Source organism: Octopus bimaculoides, chromosome 5 (genome assembly GCF_046866305.1).
Source record: "Octopus bimaculoides isolate indiv1 chromosome 5, ASM4686630v1, whole genome shotgun sequence".
Taxonomy (NCBI): Eukaryota; Metazoa; Mollusca; class Cephalopoda; order Octopoda; family Octopodidae; genus Octopus; species Octopus bimaculoides.
The window spans coordinates 74,721,836-74,746,250 of NC_142932.1; the positions used below are offsets into that span (position 1 = coordinate 74,721,836).

General features: G+C 34.6%; 1 protein-coding gene across 6 annotated transcripts in view; it reads right to left on the reverse strand.

The window, feature by feature from the left end:
- Positions 1-24,415, reverse strand: part of LOC106872525 (glucose-6-phosphate exchanger SLC37A2) — a 93,091-nt gene that overhangs the window by 9,660 nt on the left and 59,016 nt on the right. For 2 of the 6 annotated variants that reach the window (XM_014919546.3, XM_089352455.1), the window contains 7 exons: positions 24,134-24,202; positions 18,005-18,095; positions 16,734-16,796; positions 15,113-15,198; positions 10,162-10,210; positions 7,370-7,522; positions 5,147-5,244 (listed from right to left, as the gene is read on the reverse strand). In XM_014919546.3, coding sequence (XP_014775032.3) covers positions 5,147-5,244; positions 7,370-7,522; positions 10,162-10,210; positions 15,113-15,198; positions 16,734-16,796; positions 18,005-18,095; positions 24,134-24,202 — 609 coding nt within the window. Of the gene's footprint in view, positions 1-4,387; positions 5,245-7,369; positions 7,523-10,161; positions 10,211-15,112; positions 15,199-16,733; positions 16,797-18,004; positions 18,096-24,133; positions 24,203-24,415 lie in introns of those variants that run through there. The other 4 variants (XM_014919543.3, XM_052968393.2, XM_014919544.3 and 1 more) reach the window with 2 other exon arrangements.

Genomic DNA, 24,415 nt, shown 5'->3' on the forward strand with positions numbered 1-24,415 from the left:
CAAACTGTTCCAGCCTTTGGAATGTCATCCTTGTATATGGCTGAGCATTATCCTGATGGAAGGACACCTTTCATCTTGAAACCAAAGATGGTCATTTTTCATCTAGTGCATATGTCGATGAATGGTTGAATGACCAAATCCAAGCGTCTCCGTTAGTTTCTCAACAGTTACAACAAAATTTTGTTCCACCAGAGTTTGCAGGATGTCCTCATCAAGCACTACATATCTTCCAGGATGAGGCTCATCTTCTAGGCTGTAGTTTCCGGCTTGGAATTTATGGAACCACCCTTGACACTGACTTATGCTTACTGTCCAATCCCCATATAGTGCATTAATATTCCTTGCACTTTCCATTGTATTGCTGCCTTTATTGAACTCATAAAGCAAAATGTGCTGAATATGCTCCTTTGTGACTTCCATTATAGCTTTGAAATAATAACTGTTAAATTCGAACTGCACTCTTCAAAACTTGCACTAAGGATAAAAACATGGTAAAATTACTATCTGCTTTTACAGCAATTTGATGCAGGTAGTTTATCCTGTCCCCCTCTGACTTTTAGTTCATGCAATTGAAAAAAAAACTGCATTATTTATGTGATGACCCAACATACAACGGGCTTCTTTCAGTTTCTGTCTACCAAATCTATACACAGAACTTTGGTTGGACCAAGGCTATAGTAGAAGACGCTTGCCCAAGGTGCTATGCAGTGAAACTGAACTTGGAACTGTGTGGTGGAAAAGCAAGCTTCTTACCAAACAGCCATGCCTATGCCTATGTATATTGTATGTTTTTATTTAACTGTGTCTTATTATCAGTGTATTCCTTTTTCATTAACTTTATTTTATTAATTTTTTGATTGCCTATTCTTTTATTTTTGTATATTTTATTTTATTGCTTATATGGGAAGGATTCTGCCTTTATATCTCAGTTTATTATTGAGATGGATAGTATGCTATAATAAGCAAAATGTATTTTTCTTTTATTCTTTTGTTTCACTCATTTGACTGTGGCCATGCTGGAGCACCACCTTTAAGGACTTTCTAGTTGGAGAAATCCACCCCAGGACTTATTTTCTGTAAGCCTAATACTTATTCTATTGAGCTCTTTTGCCAAACTGCTATGTTTATGGGGATGTAATCACACCAATATCAGATGTGATGGCGGAGTGGGGGGGGGGGGCAAAACACAGACACACACACACATATATATATATGTGACGGGCTTCTTTCAGTTTCTGACTACCAAATCCACTCACAAGGCTTTGGTCAGGCCATTGCTATAGTAGAAGACACTTGCCCAAGGTGCCATGCAGAGGGACTGAACCCAGAACTATGTGGTTAGGAAGCAAGCTTCTTATAATACAGCCACGCCTATAGAAATAGGTGTAATGATAAATAAAAAATGAGGTACTTTTTGAAAAGTCACTGGAAGAAATTCATCTGCACCTATAATGCATGATAACTGTTTCTATAGTATCTCACCTGTAAGGTACTGGTGCATGATGGGTTGAAACGATTGTAGTGGTTCTGAATAAAGAGTCTCATGAATTCCACTTTCTGTCTTTGATTTTTTATATATAAACGCTATGGACACAAAGGAATTACTGAAATAAATCCAGTGGCATATACCACCATACAGTTGTTGACATCAGATAGTCGAATGAGCTTTAAATAACATACTACAAGGTGTATATACAAATATAATATTATTACAATATATATATACTAATACACACACACACACACACATATATATATATACACGCATATATATATATGTATATATATATATATATATACATATATATGCATATATATACATATATATATATGTATGTATGTATGTATGTATATGTATATGTGTATATAGTAAATCCCAAAAAGAACAAGCAGAAAAAAATGACAACGCGAGTATGTGGTACATGTAATGTATAAGCAGAGGCTCAGGAAAGGAAAGAAATGCATATATATGTGTGTGTGTGTGTGTGTGTAGTATATATATATATATATATATATATACGCACACACATTTCATTGTATATATGTGTCATGAAATGTAACAATACAAAATACAAAAATATATATAATTTTTACTGCTAACATCATTTGAATTAGGCACATAACATTGACTTTCTTGAATATTTAAAATAAAATCTATATAACTACTTCACTAAATATACCAAAACCAAATATGCCTCCCAAATTAAAAATTCTTGATTAAATAATTGTAAAGCAAACACTTCAATCAATGAAATATGATTGTCAACGGTTTGATATAGGTAAATAAAATAAAATTTTTAAAAAATGAAAAACAGGCAATAAGAAACAGTGATTTCACTGTCTTGACAAACTTATTACTCACACAACTATAAATGTACATACACACACATTGTTATTTCATAAGAATTCTGAGAGAGTGAGAAATAATTCTTTTCCGGAATATCTTGAAGTGTTTACATAGAGATATAAATAACATACATAAAGTCGAAGGAAGCCTTTGACTTTTCCTATCCAGAAGGATTTTCCAACCCAATATTTACATGATTTATGTGTGCTTCATGAGATTCCCCAAAAGAATATACATATATAGATACACACACACACACACATGTAATAATATACATATATATGTATATGTATATTATTATATATATATATATATAGATATATATATATATATTTTGTTGTACTTGGGGATGGTCATATTGCCAGTTTAGCCAATATTTGCTAAAACAAATATATATATATATTATATGTAATAAAACATAACAAGGTAAAATATCAAATATTTTTACTGCAAACTATGAGGTACAAATGTATATGTATGTTTAAATAAGATATAAACTACACACACACTCTCTCTCTCTCTCTCTCTCTCTATATATATATATATATATATGAATATATAAAAACTATCATGTATATACACACACATATGTGTAAACTATATAATTATCAATCATTCAAAATACGGATACATTCTCTTATTGATTCATATCTCATTACAGAAGGAATATACATAAATTCCTTCAGTAAAAGACAACAAACACTTTGGAAAAATAAAAATCACAGTCTTTTCAGGTGTGCAACATGTCTTGCACTGCATTGTGCAGTTGTCTGAATATTTGTTTAATTGAATATGTAGATGTGTATATCTATGTATGGATGGTAAATATTTGTAGTTAAATAGTATAACAGAAGCAGGGGTTGTAAAAAAAAATCTCCCTTTGTTGTGAAATAACTTAGAAGGTCTTCAATATACCAAGATATGAATGTTATAAATAAATAAATAAATATGATATACAAAGGCAAAAGGAACAAATAAAAATGAGAAAATCTTCCATAAGCATCCCCTCTCCCTTCATAAACACAGTCACATGTATGTATGTGTGTGTGCATATATGTATCATCATCATGGATAATGATGCTATAATCACATAAGCTTTGGTTGTCCAGTAAAGTGGTAATCACAGAACTGATCCTAATCAAAGAAGAATCACATGGGAATATTTAAAAAAACCCATTTAAAACAGCAAATTACTTTAAGATGTAAATCTGTCAGACACCAAAGCATGAAAGAGAATCAAATTCTACTGGAATTATCAGTATACTGCTGACAGTAAAGAAGGGATAGCCTCATTCTTTCTTTCCATAGATGTAGGTTTTATATCTAATAAAATTGATTAAATATATAATAAAATAAATAGTTAAATATGAATACTGAGATTTTTGTTTTTAAATTCTGAAGTTTCAATTCTTGAAAGAGATTACACATTTAAATATTTCTCACATTTTAAAAGAGATCTTTTTACACATTTTTATCTAAATATATGGCCAATTTTGTAAATAGAAAAGATATCATCCTCAAGAAAAATCTGTTTTCCATGCTGGCATGGGTTGGACTAATGGATGGATTAAATTAGTTTCATTATAAGACAAGCAACTTACTCATCTATTTCTGGGTTGTAATTAATGTAGAAAATTCTACCAGATTTTTTTTTTTACTTCGATGAGAAATAATGTTTGGGATTTTAAATATTAAAACAGAGGTAGATTAAATGACAAAAAATAATTGCTAGTAATGACTCTGAAGAAAGTCAAAATAAAAGAACTGTATTCTAGCAGTTATAGAAATGCTATAATATAGTATCAAAAGTACTTTGGCATTTTTATAATATGTGGTGATACATATTATCTTTGTAGAAAGTTGCTAGGTAAAAATCAATCAGTTACTATTTCAACTGTTAAAACTCTTTGAAAAATTGTTTTTGGAGTGAAATTGTTTTAAAATAGATTTGTTTTCACCATTGAATTTAAAGAATTAATTTAGAGCTTGTTTAATCATGAAGACATGCTGCCTAGTGGTTAGAGTGAATCATGGTTTCAATTCCTGGATTGGGTGGTGTATTGTGATCTTGAGAAAAACATTTCATTTCGTGTTGATCAGGTTTACTTAGCAGAAACTGAGTTCCAGCAACAGCTGAGAAGTTAACCCTGCGAAGAACTGGGGTCCCATTCAGTGTTCCAGTCTCAGTCACTTATACACCAAGATTTGCCTATAAGAGTCCTATGGCCTATGACAAACCTAAGCTGAGGCCCTAATTCTAAGTCATATAATCTAGAAATTGATGAATAAATCTATTCCACCCATCAGGTGGCACAATTAACATTGGTCACAAGATTCATTTGAAGGAAAAAGGCTTAGTGTCTAGATTAGCTAAAATATGTATATACATACACACACACACATATGTATGTATGTCTGTGGGTGTATGTATATATGTATGCATATACATACATATATATGCATATACATGTGTATATATACATTATATATCTGCACATATATATGTGTGTGTGTGTGTGTCTGTATGTATAATAGATGTATGTGTGTGTGTGTGTTTATGTATGTATATATATATATGTATGTATATGTGTATTTGTGTGTGTATAACACAACAAAACCTCAATTAGAAGTGATGAAATCCCTGGATAATGATGAATATGATAAATATATAGCAGCAAGTGTGATTAAAATGAAGGCAGTGAAGATGACGCGTCCAGTGGTATTAAAGGGCATATGCTGGCGGATATACTTTAAGGCCAGTTTGTTTTCATTAGAGCGGAACGTGATGACAATACTCACCAGGAATGCGAAAGCATCCGCAGCAATGAGCATATAGAAGACGTAATTCCAGTTCCGTTGTGACAAGATCCCTGTTAATAATGGTCCCAGAGCAGCACCTAGGTAATAGATAAAATACAGTACAGTGTAATGAACATACATGTGTGCGTGTGTGTGTGCGTGTGTGTATGTATGTATATATATATAAGTTCAAAAAACAATAACAAAAAAACAAAAAAACAACAAAGTGAGGACGTGATATGGATAGTGTTATTGGACGCTCAGGAAAGGAAAGAGAGAGTGTATGACGTTTCGGGCGTAGCCCTTCGTCGGAAAGATGGAAAGTTCGGAGAATGGAAGAACGGAGAAAGAGGAAAATGGTACCGATGCCCACGAGGTTACATTATGAAAAGACCGGAAGAGGAAACACCAAGCATCATACATCATAATTTTGAAATATCTATAAAACCGTCAAAAGCTTGTTTATTTTTATGTTTTTTGATTTATTATTAGTGTTGTTTAATATGTTTTGCTAAAATTACTGTTTCTTTTCAGATACCATCAGAAAAAGGAAATTAAAACACATTAAAATGACAGATCTATCAGACTTTCAAAGAGGTCAAATCGTTGGTGCTCGTAAGGCAGGTGCTAGCATAATGAAAACAGCCGAAATGTTTGGTGTATCAAGAAGTACTGTCTTGAAAGTAATGACAGCCTCTGTGAAAGAGGGAAAAACCTCCTCGTCGAAACAAAACTCTGGAAGAAAACCAAAACTTTCAGATAGGGACCATTGGACTCTTAGGTGAAAGGATCCCAAAAGTACAGCTCCCAAAATTACTGCAGAGCTTAATGACCACCCTGAGAACCCAGTTTCCACAAAAACTGTTCACTGGGAGCTGCACAAAGCCAGATTTCATGGGAGGGCTGCAAACAGAAAACCACTACTTTCAAAAACAAATGTTGCAAAGCATTTAGTGTGGAGTAAAAACCTACAGAATTGGTCTCTAGAGCAGTGGAAGAATGTTATTTTCTCAGCTGAGTCATCCTTTACCTTATTTCCAACCACCGGCTGAGTATATGTGTGGAGACAACCAAAAGAAGTATTTGACCCAGACTGCCTTCTTCCAACTGTTAAACATGGAGGAGGATCTGTGAAGATCTGGGGAGCTATATCTTGGAAATCTGCTGACCCAATGGTTTCCTGTCATGGCAGAACTAATAGTTAAGACTATTCAAGCATTTTATCTGATCAAATTCATCCTAATGTTGCGGAACTATTTCCAGAGGGAAACGCAATCTTTCAGGATGATAATGCACCAATTCACACAGCTAAAGTTGTTACTGAATGGCATGAGGAACATTCTAGTGAAGTTGAACATCTTATCTGGCCACTAGAGTTCCCAGATCTCAATATTATTGAACATTTATGGTGCATTTTACAAAAACAAGTAAGGAGTCGATATCTTCCACCATCATCACTACAAGAACTGGGGACTGTTTTAGCTGAAGAATGGACAAAAATTCCTTTGGAAACAATTCAAACTTTGTATTAGTCCATACCTCGTAGAATTCAAGCTGTAATTACTGCCAAAGGTAGTTCTACCCCATATTAAAATAAATTTGTTTGAAATTTTAAGGTGTTTCCATTATTTTGTCCAACCCCTGTATATATGTATGGCAATGAGTCAAAAAAGAAGACAATCCAAGAAGGGCCAGTTTTAATAAATGTTGTTTTAGTTTAATGCTTGAAAAGAAGGGAGTGATCTTGATATTTTGGATGCTAGCCCTTCATCAGAAGAAATAAAAGAAAAAGAAAATATAAAGGAGAAAAGGTGGTGGGAGAGAAAAAAAAATTGGTTACAGCCAGCTGGAAATGAGGTTCTATATGGGTGAATTAGGAAAGGAGGAGGTAGTGTGGGGTGTGCATGTATAGGAGGATATCCATGTATAGAAATGAGCACAGGGGGAGTTGTGTGTGAGTGTGTATTTGTATGTATTGTGGTTTCTTGGGATGTGTGTAGGCATGCATATGTGGGAGTGTAGTGGCATGGGATAGTGGAGGTGTGGGAGGATGGTGTGTAGGCATAATTATATTTTTACCAAAAGCCAGGAACTTTCTAGCACACCCTTGTACTAATTGGACTGCCTGTTAAAATACTTCTTGCCCACCTTCTGTTACATGTTTTTACTTATCTAATTTTATTTGATTATCAGAATTCTGCAACAGATGTTAATAATGCTTACCCATGCTGCCGGTACCATCAATAATTGATGTAACTGTAGCTATTGCCTGAGTGTTCCCTTCCAAACACTGGTGTGTACCTAAATCTGCACTTACAGCTGTTGTGATCAAAGCATATGGTCCATTCACAAACATTCCACAGATTATCAGCAATACTGAAAATTAAACAGAACACATTTGTAGTTACAATTTTTTTCTTTCTTTAAATTTAACGGGAATCTTAGTCTTGCAAGCTAGTTACATGGTGACCTCACTGGTGCTAGTGCTACATAAAAAAGTACCCAGTACATCGTGCAAAGTGAACAATACTAGGAAAGACATAAAGCTGTAGAATCCATGCCAGACACTGGAATATAACATGGTCTTTTAACATGTTAGATTCTGTTGAACTGTCCAACCCATGTGAACACAGAAAACAAGACATTAAATGGTTATGATGACGATGAAGTTTAAAGAGAAAATTGATTAATTTCCTTAATAATTCAATTTTGTGGTTCTGAGAGGTATTAATTATAATCAACGTTATCTGGAGTTGCCATACTATTATAAAGATATACACTAGATGTCAGCTAGGTCAGTACTTGGGTTCAAATATATTGATTACTAGCAGAAATACCCGGCTTAAAGAAAATAATGAAATCTAAAAACGCCGTCTAGACTACGCAACCATATTTCTACATTAATAACTCTCCAATCCATGCCAGCATGGAACATAGACATTAAGTGGAATGCCAGTTTCTCATCTAGGAGGGCCTTGAAATCAATGTTACCAACTGGGGACTACGTGTGTCGTAGTGATAATAAAAAGACCCAAGGAGGTCTGCAACGAAATAATTTTACTCAACACTTTGCAAGTGAATCAGTGGAGGCAAAGATGTGTCTCATTTACTTGACAATTTATGCACCACATTTGCAGAAATCACAATGAAAGTATATCTGAAAGGGTAGTCTTACACTGTTGTACCGTTGAATTACAAATAATGCTCATCTGTTATGTTCGGGTTAAAATTTCATCAACATCAAAAATATATGAATTTTCATGGGAGTTATGGCCGTTATACATAGAATATAATTTCCAAATTTCATAAAGATCCGTTCAGTACTTTTGACGTAGTTTTGGATAAGAAAACAAATGACTAATGTGTGTGTTTGTGTGCATGTGTATGTGTGTGATGGGTGTATATATGTATAGATATCTGTATGCATGTATATATATATGTATATATGTGTACATATTACATGTACATCTATATATATATATATATATACATCTACACATGTGTATACATATACATGTATGCATATAGATCTATATCTATATATATATAGATCTATATCTATATATATATATATCTATGCATATACGTGTACATATACATGTATATGTATACATATACATCTCTTTCTCTCTCTCTGAAAGTATCTGTCATTACAGTATCGAAATGTGATTGTTTCAGTTAGTGGAATAACGTGTACATATACATCTATATGTATATATATACATCTCTCTCTCTCTCTCTCTTTCTCTCTCTTTCTCTGAAAGTATCTGTCATTACAGTATCGAAATGTGATTGTTTCAGTTAGTGGAATAGTTTCATTTTTAAAGTGAAAGTATTTGACATGAGTGTTTTTGTTTCACTTTTGACACGTAATACTTAAATAGTGGAGGAGATATTATGTTGCTGTGGGCTCGAACTCTGCAAGAAGTTAAAATTTTTTTTTGACTAAAACACAACTGGAACCCTAAGTAAGGCATCTGTAAAATTTGAATGAAATTGGTTGCGTAGTTCTCGAGTTTTAGGGATTCACACAGACAGACAGACAGACAGACAGACACACACACATTCTCATTTTTATATATATAGATTACAAAGAGGTCAACTTTGTCTTTCGTTCTTTTGAGGTCAATAAAAAAAATAGTAGACAGGTGGAACTGTAGGAACATTGGATCAAGTACCTTGTGATATTTGTTTTGGCTCTTTGCATTCTGAGTTCAAATCCCACTGTAGCCTACTTGGGTAGTAGACTTAGTAACACATCTAGGAATATATTATCTGATTGTTGTTATTTAACCCCAGGTCATCCCTGATTCAAAAGACCTATGATAAACTCATTCAAGATACAGCATTTCTGTTATTCAGACAGTATATCTAGGACTACAACATTTAATATGTCCTTCTTTGTTGCTACTTAGCTCCAGGTTACCTCTGATCCAGTAGACTGATGGTGAAATGGAGAAGGCGGCGAGCTGGCAGAAACGTTAGCACGACAGGCGAAATGCTTAGCAGTATTTCGTCTGCCGCTACCTTCCGAGTTCAAATTCTGCCGAGGTCGACTTTGCCTTTCATCCTTTCAGGGTCGATTAAATAAGTACCAGTTACGCACTGGGGTCGATGTAATCGACTTAATCCCTTTGTCTGTCCTTGTTTGTCCCCTCTATGTTTAGTCCCTTGTGGGCAATAAAGAAATAAGACTGATGGTGAAAATTATTTCAGCTAGACCCATTTCATCTTTTTTCAGACATAGTATATCTAGGACTACATTATCTAAGGTGACTTTCCAGTTATTTTGCTCCATGTCAGCTCTAAAACAGCAGATCTATGGTCAAAAATATTTCAGCTAGGGCTATCCTGTCTGCTGTTCAGAACCAGTGTATCTACAACTACATTAACTAAGGTATGATTTGAAGGGGATTTTGGTTGCTGTTTCTTAGTGGCTAAGACACTACATAGAAGCTACTCCCTCCTCACCACATGAATAAAGTAAAACTTTAAAATGAAGAAGAATTACATACCAATATTCCAAGTGTAATTCACTGCACCATATGCATTGTAAGTATAGAGCTGCAAATAAAGACATAAATGCACTTTACATCATAAGTTGCTTGTTTTCTCATTTAAATTCAAAATATTTTTCAGAATAATGTAAAAACATTATGTAAATACTATCATATCTGGGTCAAAAGATGCACAGGCATATTAAATGCACACAGTTTTAGCTGCAGATATTAGGAAAATGTTTTTAGTGCATTAAAGCATGTAATATAGGCCCAATTTCACACAAGGGACTTAAAATATGATATAATAATAATGAACTTATTGTATTTAGTGCTCTACAACTCATCAGAAAAAGTAACCAAAAACTGCACGAACAGTACATAGAATATGCACAGGAAGTGAACAGTGAATAAGTTGTAAAAATAAAACAGGTGTGAGGAGCATCAGGTGTATTGTTGGTGAATTTCAGGAAGCAAGGAAGTTTTGAAGGATGTGTTCCTACAGCTAACAACTGATGTGGGTAGTTTATTCCATGCATCAGCAATTCTCAATATGAAAACAAAATGTTTCTGAAAATCATGAGTGCTGAGTTGGTTTTTGTGATTTTGTAAGCATGTCCATGAGTGTTAGATAAACAGAATTCAAAAAAATAGCCAAGGTTGTTGGAAAGACGGTGGATAATCTTGTGGGTGTCTACCAAATCAGTTACCAGATGCTAGAATTTTACTGTGTCCATGCCCAGGAAAGCATGACTTGGGGTAATAATTTGAAAGATTTTTTGAGAAAAAAGTATTTGACATCAAATATGGAAATTTGTGTGCATATGTAGTGTGTATGTTATGTGTATGTCTGTGGATATGTATTTCATACATGTATATGTATACATGTAAACATATACACACACGCATATATATATACATCTGTGTGTGAATGTGTATGTATCTGTGCTGTGTACATGGCTGTGTACATGGCTGTGTATCAGCATAAGTTTTTCAAGTGCATGCATGTGTATATATATATATATATATATATATATATATATATATACATACATTTTTTCCTACTTTTTGTACTAGTAAATCTAATTACCTTTTGGAGATACACGTTTTTATATACACCAGTAATGATTTTCTCACTGGTAATGCCTTCCCTGTATATTGCACAAATGTAATTTTTTTCCCCAAATAAATTGCATGTCATATTCGAGGTTCCGATTATGAGACTCAATTACAAATCCACTGCATCTTATAGCAGTAACAGCTGTAAGCAAACAAGGTTCATAACATAACTATTGTTTTTCTTGTGTCATTTCTTTTTCTTATATATATATCTATGTATGTTATGTTATGTATGTATGTATGTATGCATGTAGATAATCAACCTCCTATAAAACTCCTATAAATATATATATATACAGACATATATGTAAGTGAGTGTGTATATATATAGGGTAGGTGGAAAGTAACTAGCCATTAAAAATTGCTTATAGAATTTTTAGTATCACTAAAGACATGATGTAAACATTTTTTAAATAGACAACACTAATAGGGATTTCTTATTTCTTATTTTTCTGAAGGCTTGTCACTTGACTGTTCAGGAGCGAGCTACGATAATAGCATGCTATGAAGTGCGGAATTCCATTGTTTTTGTTTCAAAAATGGGGCATGCAAGGAAAGGTAAGCATGCAACATTACGTTTGGTGACAAAAGTTGTCATGCAAAGCTGATGACCACAGTCTCTGTGAATGATGCAAGAAGAAGTGACCGTCCAACCACATCCTGATCATTGGAGAAAGTGGCAACAGTGCAGGAAATGTTTAATTGCAGCCCGCAATAATCAATATGTCAAGCAACTCATGAAAGTGGATTTACAAGACACACAATACGTACGTTGTTGCATAAAGAACTGAATTTTCGTCCGTGGAAACCCCATTACATGCAGGGGCTAAAACTGAAGACTGACTGCAGAAGTCCAGAAGTCCAGATCTCACTTCATGTGACTTTTACCTGTGGGGTTACACAAAAGAGGAGGTGTACAAGACAAAACCTTGCACACTGGAGGACTTGGAGATACGGATTCAGGAGGTTCTCAATGATTTCCCAGACAACGTTCTTCAGAAAGTTGTTCATTCCATCCATGGCCATTTGAGGAAAGAGGTTAACACCACCAGTGCTTACGTTGAGATATGAAGATTTACTTTCATTTTCCCATGTCATAAAGAACATGTATCATTTGTTTCAATAAATTTGTGAAAGGAATATGGATTTTATTATCAACTAGCAGAAATACCTGGCTTTGCCCGGGTTAAAGAAAATAATGAAATCTAAAAACGCCGTCTAGACTATGCAACCCTCAACTGTTAGTAGCTACGATACCATATTTCTACATTAATAACTCTCCAATCCATGCCAGCATGGAACATAGACATTAAGTGGAATGCCAGTCTCACATCTAGGAGGGCCTTGAAATCAATGTTACCAACTGGGGACTATGTGTGTCGTAGTGATAATAAAAAGACCCAAAGGAGGTCTGCAACGAAATAATTTTACTCAACACTTTGCAAGTGAATCAGTGGAGGCAAAGATGCGTCTCATTTACTTGACAATTTATGCACCACATTGCAGAAATCACAATGTAAGTATATCTGAAAGGGTAGTCTTACACTGTTGTACCGTTGAATTACAAATAATGCTCATCTGTTATGTTCAGGTTAAAATTTCATCAACATCAAAAATATATGAATTTTCATGGGAGTTATGGCCGTTATACATAGAATATAATTTCCAAATTTCATAAAGATCCGTTCAGTACTTTTGACGTAGTTTTGGATAAGAAAACAAATGACTAATGTGTGTGTTTGTGTGCATGTGTTTGTGTGTGATGGGTGTATATATGTATAGATATCTGTATGCATGTATATATATGTATATATGTGTACATATTACATGTACATCTATATATATATATACATCTACACATGTGTATACATATACATGTATGCATATAGATCTATATCTATATATATATATCTATGCATATATGTGTACGTATACATGTATATGTATACATATACATCTCTTTCTCTCTCTCTGAAAGTATCTGTCATTACAGTATCGAAATGTGATTGTTTCAGTTAGTAGAATAGTTTCATTTTTAAAGTGAAAGTATTTGACATGAGTGTTTTTGTTTCACTTTTGACACGTAATACTTAAATAGTGGAGGAGATATTATGTTGCCGTGGGCTCGAACTCTGCAAGAAGTTAAAATTTTTTTTTACTAAAACACAACTGGAACCCTAAGTAAGGCATCTGTAAAATTTGAATGAAATTGGTTGCGTAGTTCTCGAGTTTTAGGGATTCACACACACAGACACACATTCTCATTTTTATATATATAGATTTTTAATGCTTACTTACTTTTGACACACCCTGTGTGAATATATATATATATATATTCGCCATGATAGATTGCTGACCACTACACATATTTTTTTCTCTCCTTGTTTCTTTGTGTGTTCCTTTCTGTTGAAGAGCGTAGGCTCGAAACGTTAAAGACTTTCTATTCCCGAGTGTTATACTAATGCATCCATTTGTTGTTTACACCACCTGTCTTTGTCTGTTGTTTTTTCGTGAATTCTCCTCTCTCTCTCTCTCTATATATATATATATATATGTATATGTACTTGATCCAGTAGGAAATATTCAAATGTACTTTGATTTGGTGGGAAGATATCGAAATTACTCTGATCCAGTATGTGTTCAATCACTAAATACTGAAGTGGCGATACTCAGAGCGAAGTGTACAGAGTGTTGTATTATTGTTTCTGACAGTGCAATATATGGTCTATGACAATAACATACTTTAGAGTAATTTTCAAAAAATAATTAAACTTTTCTCTCTCTCACTTTCCATATATATCCTGTGATATGTTTATATCCTCAAGGTAATGCATCCAGGAAGGTGAATAGAAGAGAGAGAGAGGGAGGGAGGAGGAGAGAGAGAGAGGGAGGGGGAGAGAGATAGAGAGGGAGAGAGGAGGAGAGAGGTGACAAAAGAATCAGGAAAGGTGGTTGGTTGCATGGTCGCAAGAGTGTGTGTATTTAAAGGAAGAGACTAATGGATAATGGAAGGAGTGGATGTGGTTAGTGGTACACAGAGGCAGAGGCAGCTGATGGTAAATAGGAATGAAGGTGATTGATGGTAAATAGGAATGAAAGGGATTGATGGTAAATAAGAGTGAAGAGTGACTGATGGCAAATAGGAGAGGAAACAGTGACTGACAGTACAGAAAGGCCACTGGTATGTAGTAACAATATTAATTACATTCATTACACTCTCTGAGTGGTTGGCATTAGGAAGGGCATCCAGCTGTAGAAACTCTGCCAAATTAGATTGGAGCCTGGTGTTGCCATCCGGTTTCACCAGTCCTCAATCAAATCGTCCAACCCATGCTAGCATGGAAAGCGGACATTAAACGATGATGATGATGATGATGATGATTACACTGGCAGAATAATACAACAATGAAATTTATGTAAATAAGATCGAGCTTTGTGGAAGCTGCTGAGTTGCAAACATGTCTAATCCCTGCCAGCATGGAAAAACAGACATAAAAGAAATTATGATAATTATGATAAGAGTAACAGTGATGAACCCTTTTTTCTTTATGAATTACTGGTGATGGTTAATACTAGTTTTACAGACTGACAACCCTTTTATTGCCATATTTCTGTGGAAATAAAATGATTTTTGTTACAATTAATCTTGAGAATAATAAAGAATTTATTAAAATGACTTGGTCATTATTAAACTGGTGTGTAGAATATGCAATTACAATGAATTTTGATGGAAGGTTTTAATTTAGATCCCTTTAAAACAGGGAATTTGTTTTATAAAACTAAGGACAGTCTTAGGCGGGTTGCTATCAAAAGGGTAAAGCAAACAAAAGGATTGTTACTTGTTACTTACTAGTGGAGCTGCAATTGCTGACATAATCATACATATAATTCCACTGGATTTAGTTTTGTCTGAGAGAAATCCAGCACATATACCACCTGAAAGGAAATAAAATTCTTAGTTGAAAATTTAGTTTTACAAAACAGTGTTCAAAGAACTTAAATAGTAATCTGTTGTGAATCTGAGGAGGGAACATGTGGAAGGAGTAGACCCAGGAACACATGGGACGAGGTGGTAAAGCATGAACATTGGGCCTCATGGAGGCAATGACACATGACCAAGACAGTTGGCAATATGCTGTGCATGAGAAGACCCGTGAAGCCAAGTGAAATCGTAGTTGTGGTTGATGCTACTGTCAGGTAATTGGCAATTATGCTGATGACACATAAAATGTGCACCCTGAACATTAGGCCTCATGGTGGCAATTATAAGTGACCGAGACTTTTGACGATATGCCATGCTTGAGGAGACCCGTCAAGCCAAGTGAAATCGTAGTTGTGGCCAATGCCGGGCTCATATAACTGGCACCCAAGCCTGTGGCACATAAAAAGCACCCATTACACTCTTGGAGTGGTTAGCATTAGGAATGACATACAGCATAGAAACCAGGCCAAATCAGATTGGAACCTGTTGTAACCCTACGGCTTACCAGTTTCGGTCAAACCATCTAACCTTTGCCACCATGAAAGAGAGAGAGAGAGAGAGAGAGAGAGAGAGAGAGAGAGAGAGAGAGAGAGAGAGAGAGAGAGAGAGAGAGAGAGAGAGAATCTGGTCACATTTTTTTTACTCAGTGACAATTTGAAAGTGTAAGCTCTCATCTTTCTTCTAGAAAGTTAACTTATGTAGCAGTTCTGCATCTATAGATATAGTACTGGACCAAATATCTAGCAAGCTTCTACTGTAGTACCACTCAGTTTTGTGGTTGTTACCATACGAGTGAAAGTTATGTTGCTTACATTTCACACTGACATTTCAACTGGTATTTTACACTTTGAAAGACCAGTGAAATATATAGTCCTTTGTCTGAAGCACAAATAAAGAATAGCAACATGAAAATCACCACCACTATCATCATCTTTTAACACCCATCATTCATGCTGGCATGTGTTAGTTTGACAAGATATGATGAGTATGAAGACTGTACAACACTCCAGTATCTCCCTTGGCATGGATATCTACAGTTGGATGCCCTTCCTAACACCAATGACTTTAATGAGCATTCTGGATTATTTTTTTTTTCATGACACCAACACTAGTGAGGTTGCCATACAGCCTGAAAAACTGAGTAGGGCCGCAATAGAAGGTGGCTTTATGCTAGGAGATGAAAGGAAGAACAAAAACAGAGCTGGTTTCTTGCTGTAGAGGTGTTAAACCTGGTAGTAAAATGCTACCAAAGCCAAGCCCATGCCCAACCGTGCTAGCATAAAAAATATGTGCATAAAGTAAATGCACAAATTAATATAACCTCTTCGAAATGTCAAAGGAGATTGTCTGAAGCATTTCATTATAGTTTGTATATAACAAACTCAAGTTGTCCCCCCCCCCCCCCAACACACATAAATAGAGTTCTACTAATGTTGGTTTGGTGACTACTGGCATCTACAAAGAAAAAAAGAAAACAAATGCTACTTACCAATAATACCTCCTGTGTCAAAAAAGGTTGATAAATTTGCAGCCCGCTGAGCATTATAATGAGCTGAATGTACAAAGGCAACAAACAGAAATGAATATTTACGTTTAGAATATAACTATAAAAATTAAAGACTTGTAGGTACATGGTACTTCATTATGCAAACACAATATACTAGAAGGTATTCTAAATGTTTTTATAAGTTAGTACAACATTCTATAAATGTAAAAGTATTGTTAAACATGTAAATAGGTCATTTGATGGTGTATCTTAAACCAAATACCATCACCAGCATCATCATTTAAGGCAATTTTCCAGGGTAGCACAGGATCTGAAGAACCAGAGGATGCATCAGCTCCAGTTTTTGTTTTGGCATGAGTTCTATCACCTACAGAGCATACTTGGTGCTTTTTTTGTGGCACAGGCATTAGTGAAGTCAATGAGTAACTTCTAAAACAAAACCCTTTGATTAAGTTAGGAGGTGGCTTTAACCATTCAACATTCAGATTATTTTGTCACATGTAATGCTTATTTATTCACATTGTTTTGAATTAACCATGCATCATCCCATAAATTCAAAACCTCAAAAATGTGATTTTTTACTTTTAAAATGACATCATAGGGTAGGTTGGAAAGGCTGCATCTGGCTGGTTTGAACATAAAACAGGTAGAATATTTGGGCAGGATATGGCTGGTTTAAATGTTAAAGGGTCAAGCCAAGTGTTGAGAGACTAAAGTATGATAGAGGAACATAACTAGGTGTCTTGCTACAGAGAAGATACATGGCTACCCCAGTTGGAAAGGGAGAAAGGATAGTGGTAATGAAATAGGAGGGCATACTCTCAAGGCACAAGAAGGTAGCTGATAATATATTGGATAAAAACCTCTTGAATGGAAAAAAGTAGCTTTCTGCCTTCTTTGTATCCGAGGGGTTTTTAACCTAATATATTATCAGTTATTATTTACAAATAAGTTCACTTTGAGATATATAATTAAATGACTTATTTAGAAATGATTATTTTGGAAAAAGTTCAGAAAGTATAGTTAACTGAGCTGTCCCTAGTATATAACTGGTACTCAGATACAATCTTATTAAAATATTAAACTGGTATGAATGGTTGAAAGTTGGAGTCCAGCAGCTTGGAAAATAGATGTAAATGATGATGATGGCTTTTTTTTTAATGCTTTATGTATCAAATATGTCAGCACAAACTTAACTTTTGCTTTTTAGATGCATAGGGCATCTCAGAGAAAAAAAAACAAAAATCACTTACTTTTATTCTTGATGAAGTTAGGTAGCCAGTAGAGGAATGTATAACTGATTAATTTGGCAAAGAATAGACAAAGTGAAAATTCCACAACACCCTGGAATACAACAAGAATCAAAAATATTAGAAAATAAGTTATGAAGACAATTGTAAAAGGTAGGGTTTGTTTACGAGAAGGAAGATAATGAATTCAATAACATTGTAATATTATATGTGTGCATGTGTGTATTGGTTTCAAATTTTGGTACAAGGCCAGCAATTTCAGGGAAGCAGGCACATGGATTACATCCATTTCAATGTTCAATTGGCACTTCTTTTATCGACCCTGAAAGGATAAAAGGCAAAGTCGACTCCAGTGGCAACTGAACTCAGAATGTAAAGTTGGAAGAAATGTCACTAAGCATTTTCCTTGGCACAGTAACAATTCTGTTAGCTTGCTGCTTATATATATATATATATATACATATATATATATATATATATATATATATATATATATATATATATATATATACATGTGGTGTATGTGTGTGTGTGTGTGTGTGTGTGTGTGTATATATATATATACATACACATATATAATTAAGATTCAGTTGAATTGGGTATTTAAATTGAGGCACCAAACCAGTTCGGTATAGTCCATGCAGCTCAAAGTTAGGTGAACAAAATGAAAATAAGTAACAAGGCTGTGTAGGTATCAATGCTTTACGGCCGTTTCAGGCGGCTCCATTTAATCGATCAATGTAAACATTATATCAGTTTGAAAGAAACCACTCTTCTCAGATGCAGATGACCATATAGATTTCCAACATCAAGGATAAACCATTTTTAGCATTTATAGCAAATTTAAATCAGTATTAGAAACCAAAATAATTATATTGTTTCCTGATGTTATATTTGTGGAAGAATGAATTCAGAGAATAATGCATATCTATTTAAGCCTACTATAATTTAGAGAGTAGCAGAGGAAAATAAGTGTAGGGGAGGGGGGGGGGGTCAAGATAGAGGAGTGATGAGATAGTTTTTTATTTATATTTATGAAATTTTATGCAGCATATAGTCTACAACCATTTAGAATTAAATCCATTGGGAGCTGTCATCTATGTTCCAGTTGATGGTGATAAATTAATTAATGTCAGACAACCTCCCATACCCTTATTTTATCGGGGGGGGGGGACCATATAACAAGCTTTATCTACATAAAAGGATATGTTTTAGAACTGCTAGTGAAAGAATGACTGATGGGGAAGAGGTGATAACTAGAAGAAGGAAGGATGGGGGTGGCTAGTCCTTATTTAGATTATCAAATAAAAGGGGGAATATAGTGGAAAACAAAAGAGGTAAAAATAAGCTTTAAGGGTGGGAATTAGAAATGAGGGATATAGGATGTAGTAATTCATAATTTAGCAAATTTATTATAATACATTTAGAAAAGAATTATAGATCAATATATAGGAAAAGGATAGAAGTTAAACTTAAAACCTAATAATGGAGTACTTTAATATATATGGGAAAGTTCATAAGGCCTTTCCTAAGCATATTGTTAAGACGGTTGTGTTAAAACCATTCTACAATGAATGACATCACTTGTATAATAACGATACTTATATACAAACATCACATGGTGTCAAGACGAGGGTAAACACAAACATACACATATATCTATTCATCTATCAATATATATATCTTTTATCGCTTATCTTTTGCTTGTTTCTGTCATTTGACTGAGGCCATGCTGGGGCACTGCCTTAGGGAGTTTTAGTCGAACAAATCGACCCCCAGGACTTATATTTCAGGTTTAGTATTTTTTCTATCATTCTCTTTTCCTGAACCGCTAAGTTACGGTGACGTAAACACACCAACACCTGTTGTCAAGAGATGGTGGAGGACAAATACTGATACAAAGACACACACACACACATAGATATATATACACATATATCTATGTGTATATATCACATACTTTCAATGAAAATTCAAATTTGACACCATTAAAGGCTTTGTTGATGACAAAGGCAATAACAAGGAAGAGAGAACAATTAATATTAGCATATTTAGTGAAGACTTTGTCACCACGAGCCAACTAAGATGAAGTGGTCATGTTGGTGGATGAAAGACGAGCGATTGCTACAGTAGATTTTTCTCTCAGATTAAAGGAGGCAGACATAATATAGTCGGACAACAGAAGAGATTTAATGTAATCTTAAAAATCAACATAAAGAAACGTAAACATAAGTGGGAAACCAATGCCAAGGACAGATAACTCTGGTGAATCATCATCTGAGAAAAACAGCAAGTCCTGAAGTTAGCAGACATGTAGAATTGGCTTTAAAGGAAACTTAATCACCAAAAACAATAACACACACACACACATATATATATATATATATATATATATATATATATATATATATATATATATATATATATATAGAGAGAGAGAGAGAGAGAGAGAGAAACATTTGTAGTAAGTGAAAATGGTAGTTAAAATATGGAGTTGTCTCCCTTAGCGGGACATAAACTATAAAGATTGTTGCTAAGATAGATAAATTATCGTACTTTAACGTGTATAAAGAACCTACCTAAAGGGGCTTAAAATTTGGAAAAACAGGTTTTGTAAGGGATTATTATACTATCCATGTATAAGAAGGTCCCATATTTTTGAAAACTAATTTTTGACAAAAAACGGTTCCTAATAACATATTTATTCATTCTTAATACATTCTGGCAGATTCGAACGTGAATATCTGGTTACTCTACCAGTTCATCATCAGAGAATGTTTCTCTTTGGATAATGTGTGTTCATAACATGCATTTCACTCGTGTATGGGGAACTTTCGACATTGTTCTGTGTGTGCCACATGAATTATTATTTGTTTGCTAGACATCAGCAAGCATCTATAAATATTTTGTTTGCTGACTTCTATAAACAAGATTTTATTGGTCTGGTGAAGTAGCTTTGATAATGATATTACAATACCATTGTGTCTCAAAGTTGCCTTACACCAGTGAATCACATATGCTGTGAACACATCATCTAAAGAGAGATATTCTCTGATGACGAAAAACAACAGTGATCAGAAATACACATTTGAATATGCTAGAACATATTAAGAATGAACAGGTATGCTATTATTACACTGATATATATAAAGACAATGAGGTGGCAGAATTATTAGCACACAGGGCAAAATGCTTAGCAGCCTTTCATCCATTCAAATTCGGTTGAGGTCGACATTTGCTTTTCATTCTTTTGGGGCCAATAAAATAAGTACCAGTGTAAAACTGGAGTCAATGTAATCGATTTACCCCCTCTGTGAAATTGCTCTCCTTGTGCCAAAATTTGAAACAATTATTACACAGATATTTGAAAAATGCAACTTTTAGTTCTTTATTTAGAAATTGTGAACAATGTTTCTCAGGTATTTGATAGTTTCCATGCTTTTAAAACAAAAAACAGTTTTATATATATCCTTCTATCTGTATCTTTATACTTCGTTAGTTCTTGTGGTGGTTCATTCCCAACTAGAAAACATTCATAGAAAGAACCTCTGTCTTTCTATATTTTATAGGACTCATCTATTAATTTCCATATGGTAAGGGCATTGCATATTTAGTTTATACTAGTAGGCAGGTTCTGAATGATTATTTGTACAATTTTTTAACTCCTCAACTTTAGTATATATCTTTGCTTTGCATCAAAGTTTTACTGACAGTGCCAAAATGTAAATCCACTTTTAGTTTTGCTTGATTTGTCAAAGATGTAGAGAAATCCATTATCTGCAAGTTTTACTGTCACATTTCATCAATACTTCACCAGCCATTGTATTCATAAATGAAGCCCAAGTAAAAAGTTAAAGTAGCTGAGCGGTTTGGTAAGTGGAGAAGCTACTTGTGCCATTGTCACCATTGATGCCTGTGTGGGTCAGATGGAATTTGTTGAGGAATGTTTTCTATGGCAGAATGCCCTTTCTATTATCGTTCCTTATCTGTTTCCAAGCATGTAATTATTTCGCTATGGCCACACATGTTTGTCACTGAAGACTAGAAATGAACAACATCACTTGTTTGATGGTAATGTTTGTTTACAACAATTACATGATATCAAGACAAAGATACACACAATCACACACATATTTTCATCATCATCATCAACATCATTTAATGTCCATTTTCCATGTTGGCATGAGTTGGATGGTTTGCCAGGAGCTGACTAGCTGAAGAGCTGCTCAGGCTCCATGTCTGTTTTTGTGTAGTTTCTATGGCTGGATATGCTTCCTAATGCCAACCACTTTACAGAGTGTACTGGGTGCTTTCATGCAGCACTGGTATGGGTACTTTTTACATGGAATCAGCACCCACAAGCTTGCAAGATTAGAATTGCTTAACTATATATATATATATATATATATATATATATATATATATATATATATATATATATATTTATATAAAATCCCATTGATCTTGATGTATGAAGATCCAATAGCCTAGCTGTTAGACTACTTACACAGGAAATTTGTTTTAAGTGGTGAAGGATTGTGTAGGATCAGCTACACTTTTTGGTAATACTGATAGCGGAAGATTGGTGCAAGTGTTCGCCACAAACACAATGAACGTCATACCTCAGGCTTTTCTATTAGAGTTCTCCATCTCCTGGGTTAGTTAACTTCACCACAGCTTAGAATCCAACTGATCCTGGTAGGCTAAATGCACACTTGGATACCAAACCAAATATTTCTAAGTCATCACAAATATATACACATCATGTAATCAGATGGCTATTGACTCTTCAGAGATCATCTGCCTTTTGATGAGTCTTGTTTGTCATTCTGTAGGGTGTGCAAAAACTACCCTACATGCTAAACAGGCTTGGTGGTGTTGCCAGTTTAGATGCCAGTTGTACTGGGTTATATGTTACCAGTAGCATTCAAGAAAGACCTCACACACACATGTGTATAAACATGCTTCTTCAGTTTCTTTCTTCTCTGTTTACCAAATCTACACACAAGGCTTTGGTCAGGCTGGGGCTATAGAAGACACTTGTCATGCTGTGGGACTGAGTCTAAAAACTCATGGTTGAGAAGCAAGCTTAACTACAGTTAAGAAGCTTAAGAAGATGCACCTAATCATCATCATCATTTAATGTCCTTCCATGTTGGCATGGGTTGGATGGTTTGACTGGAGCTGGTGTGGCCAGTGGGCTGCACCAGACTCCATTGTTTGTATTATCACGGTTTCTATGGCTGGATGCCCTTCTAACACCAATCACTTCACTGAGTGTACTGGGTGCTTTTTATGTGTTACCAGCATCAGTGTTTTTAACACGGCACCAGCTGGAGTGCTTTTTATGTGGCACCATCACTGGTATCAATCTACTGTGGCAGATAGGTCTTCTTGAGTACAGCAATGCACTAGATATCTTGTAAGGCTTAGTGATTTGAAATTGGCCTTCAATACTTCATTCCATGTCTTCCTGGGGTCCTTTTTCACAAGTTCCATCCACTTGAGTGTGCAACTGTCTAAACCAGTTAGTTGTTAAGGAGAATGAAAACATTTTGTCTATACCAAAACATCTAACACTGAATGGGTTTTATATTGAACCAGTGGTGCTAAGATGGCAGTTTAAAATTGGTTGTGTCAAAATGTATTGAAATTTGTAAACAAATGTAAACTAAATTCTGTAAGGTATTTGGTTGAATGCACTACCATTTTAAAGCAGGTCTCCATTGTGAGTTAAACTGCTTCTTTTCCAACTGCCAGTCTCAGAAGTCATTAATAGTATCATGGGTACTACCTTTCTCCTACTGATTATATCATGAAAAAAAGACCCAACCAATCGAAAAAAAGGAAAAAAACTGCCAATCCACTGTCATCAATAATTTATAATTATTACTTTTAAGATTTTATCTTAATACTCCACAAATATAACTTACATTAATCCTTTCATTTCCATATTTCTGTTGAAATACATTACCTCTGTTGCACCTAATTTTCACTAAGCCTGGGTTAATGGAGGAGGAGGAGGAGAAAGAATCATCATCATCATTACAACAGTGACATTAAAACGTCTTGTTTCTCTTTCTCATACACAGACACATCAAGAGTTTCAAGTAGAAAACTAAAATTACTCACAGGAATCTTCAAGGCTTTCAAAAAACTAATGGCCTTGCCACTGGATATCTCTTCTGTTTCCACCAAAGGCTACAATGGAGAAGAAAAAGAGAAACTTTATTTCATTATATATAAACAAGATGCCTCTTAAGAATTCATTTCATAAACCACATGGTCTTGTGTTTGGTCTCACTGAGTGGCATCTTGGGCAAGTGTCTTCTGCTACAGTCCCAGGCTGACCAATGCTTTGTAACTGAATTTGGAAGATGGAAAATGTGAGGAGGCTCATCATGTGTTTGTGTT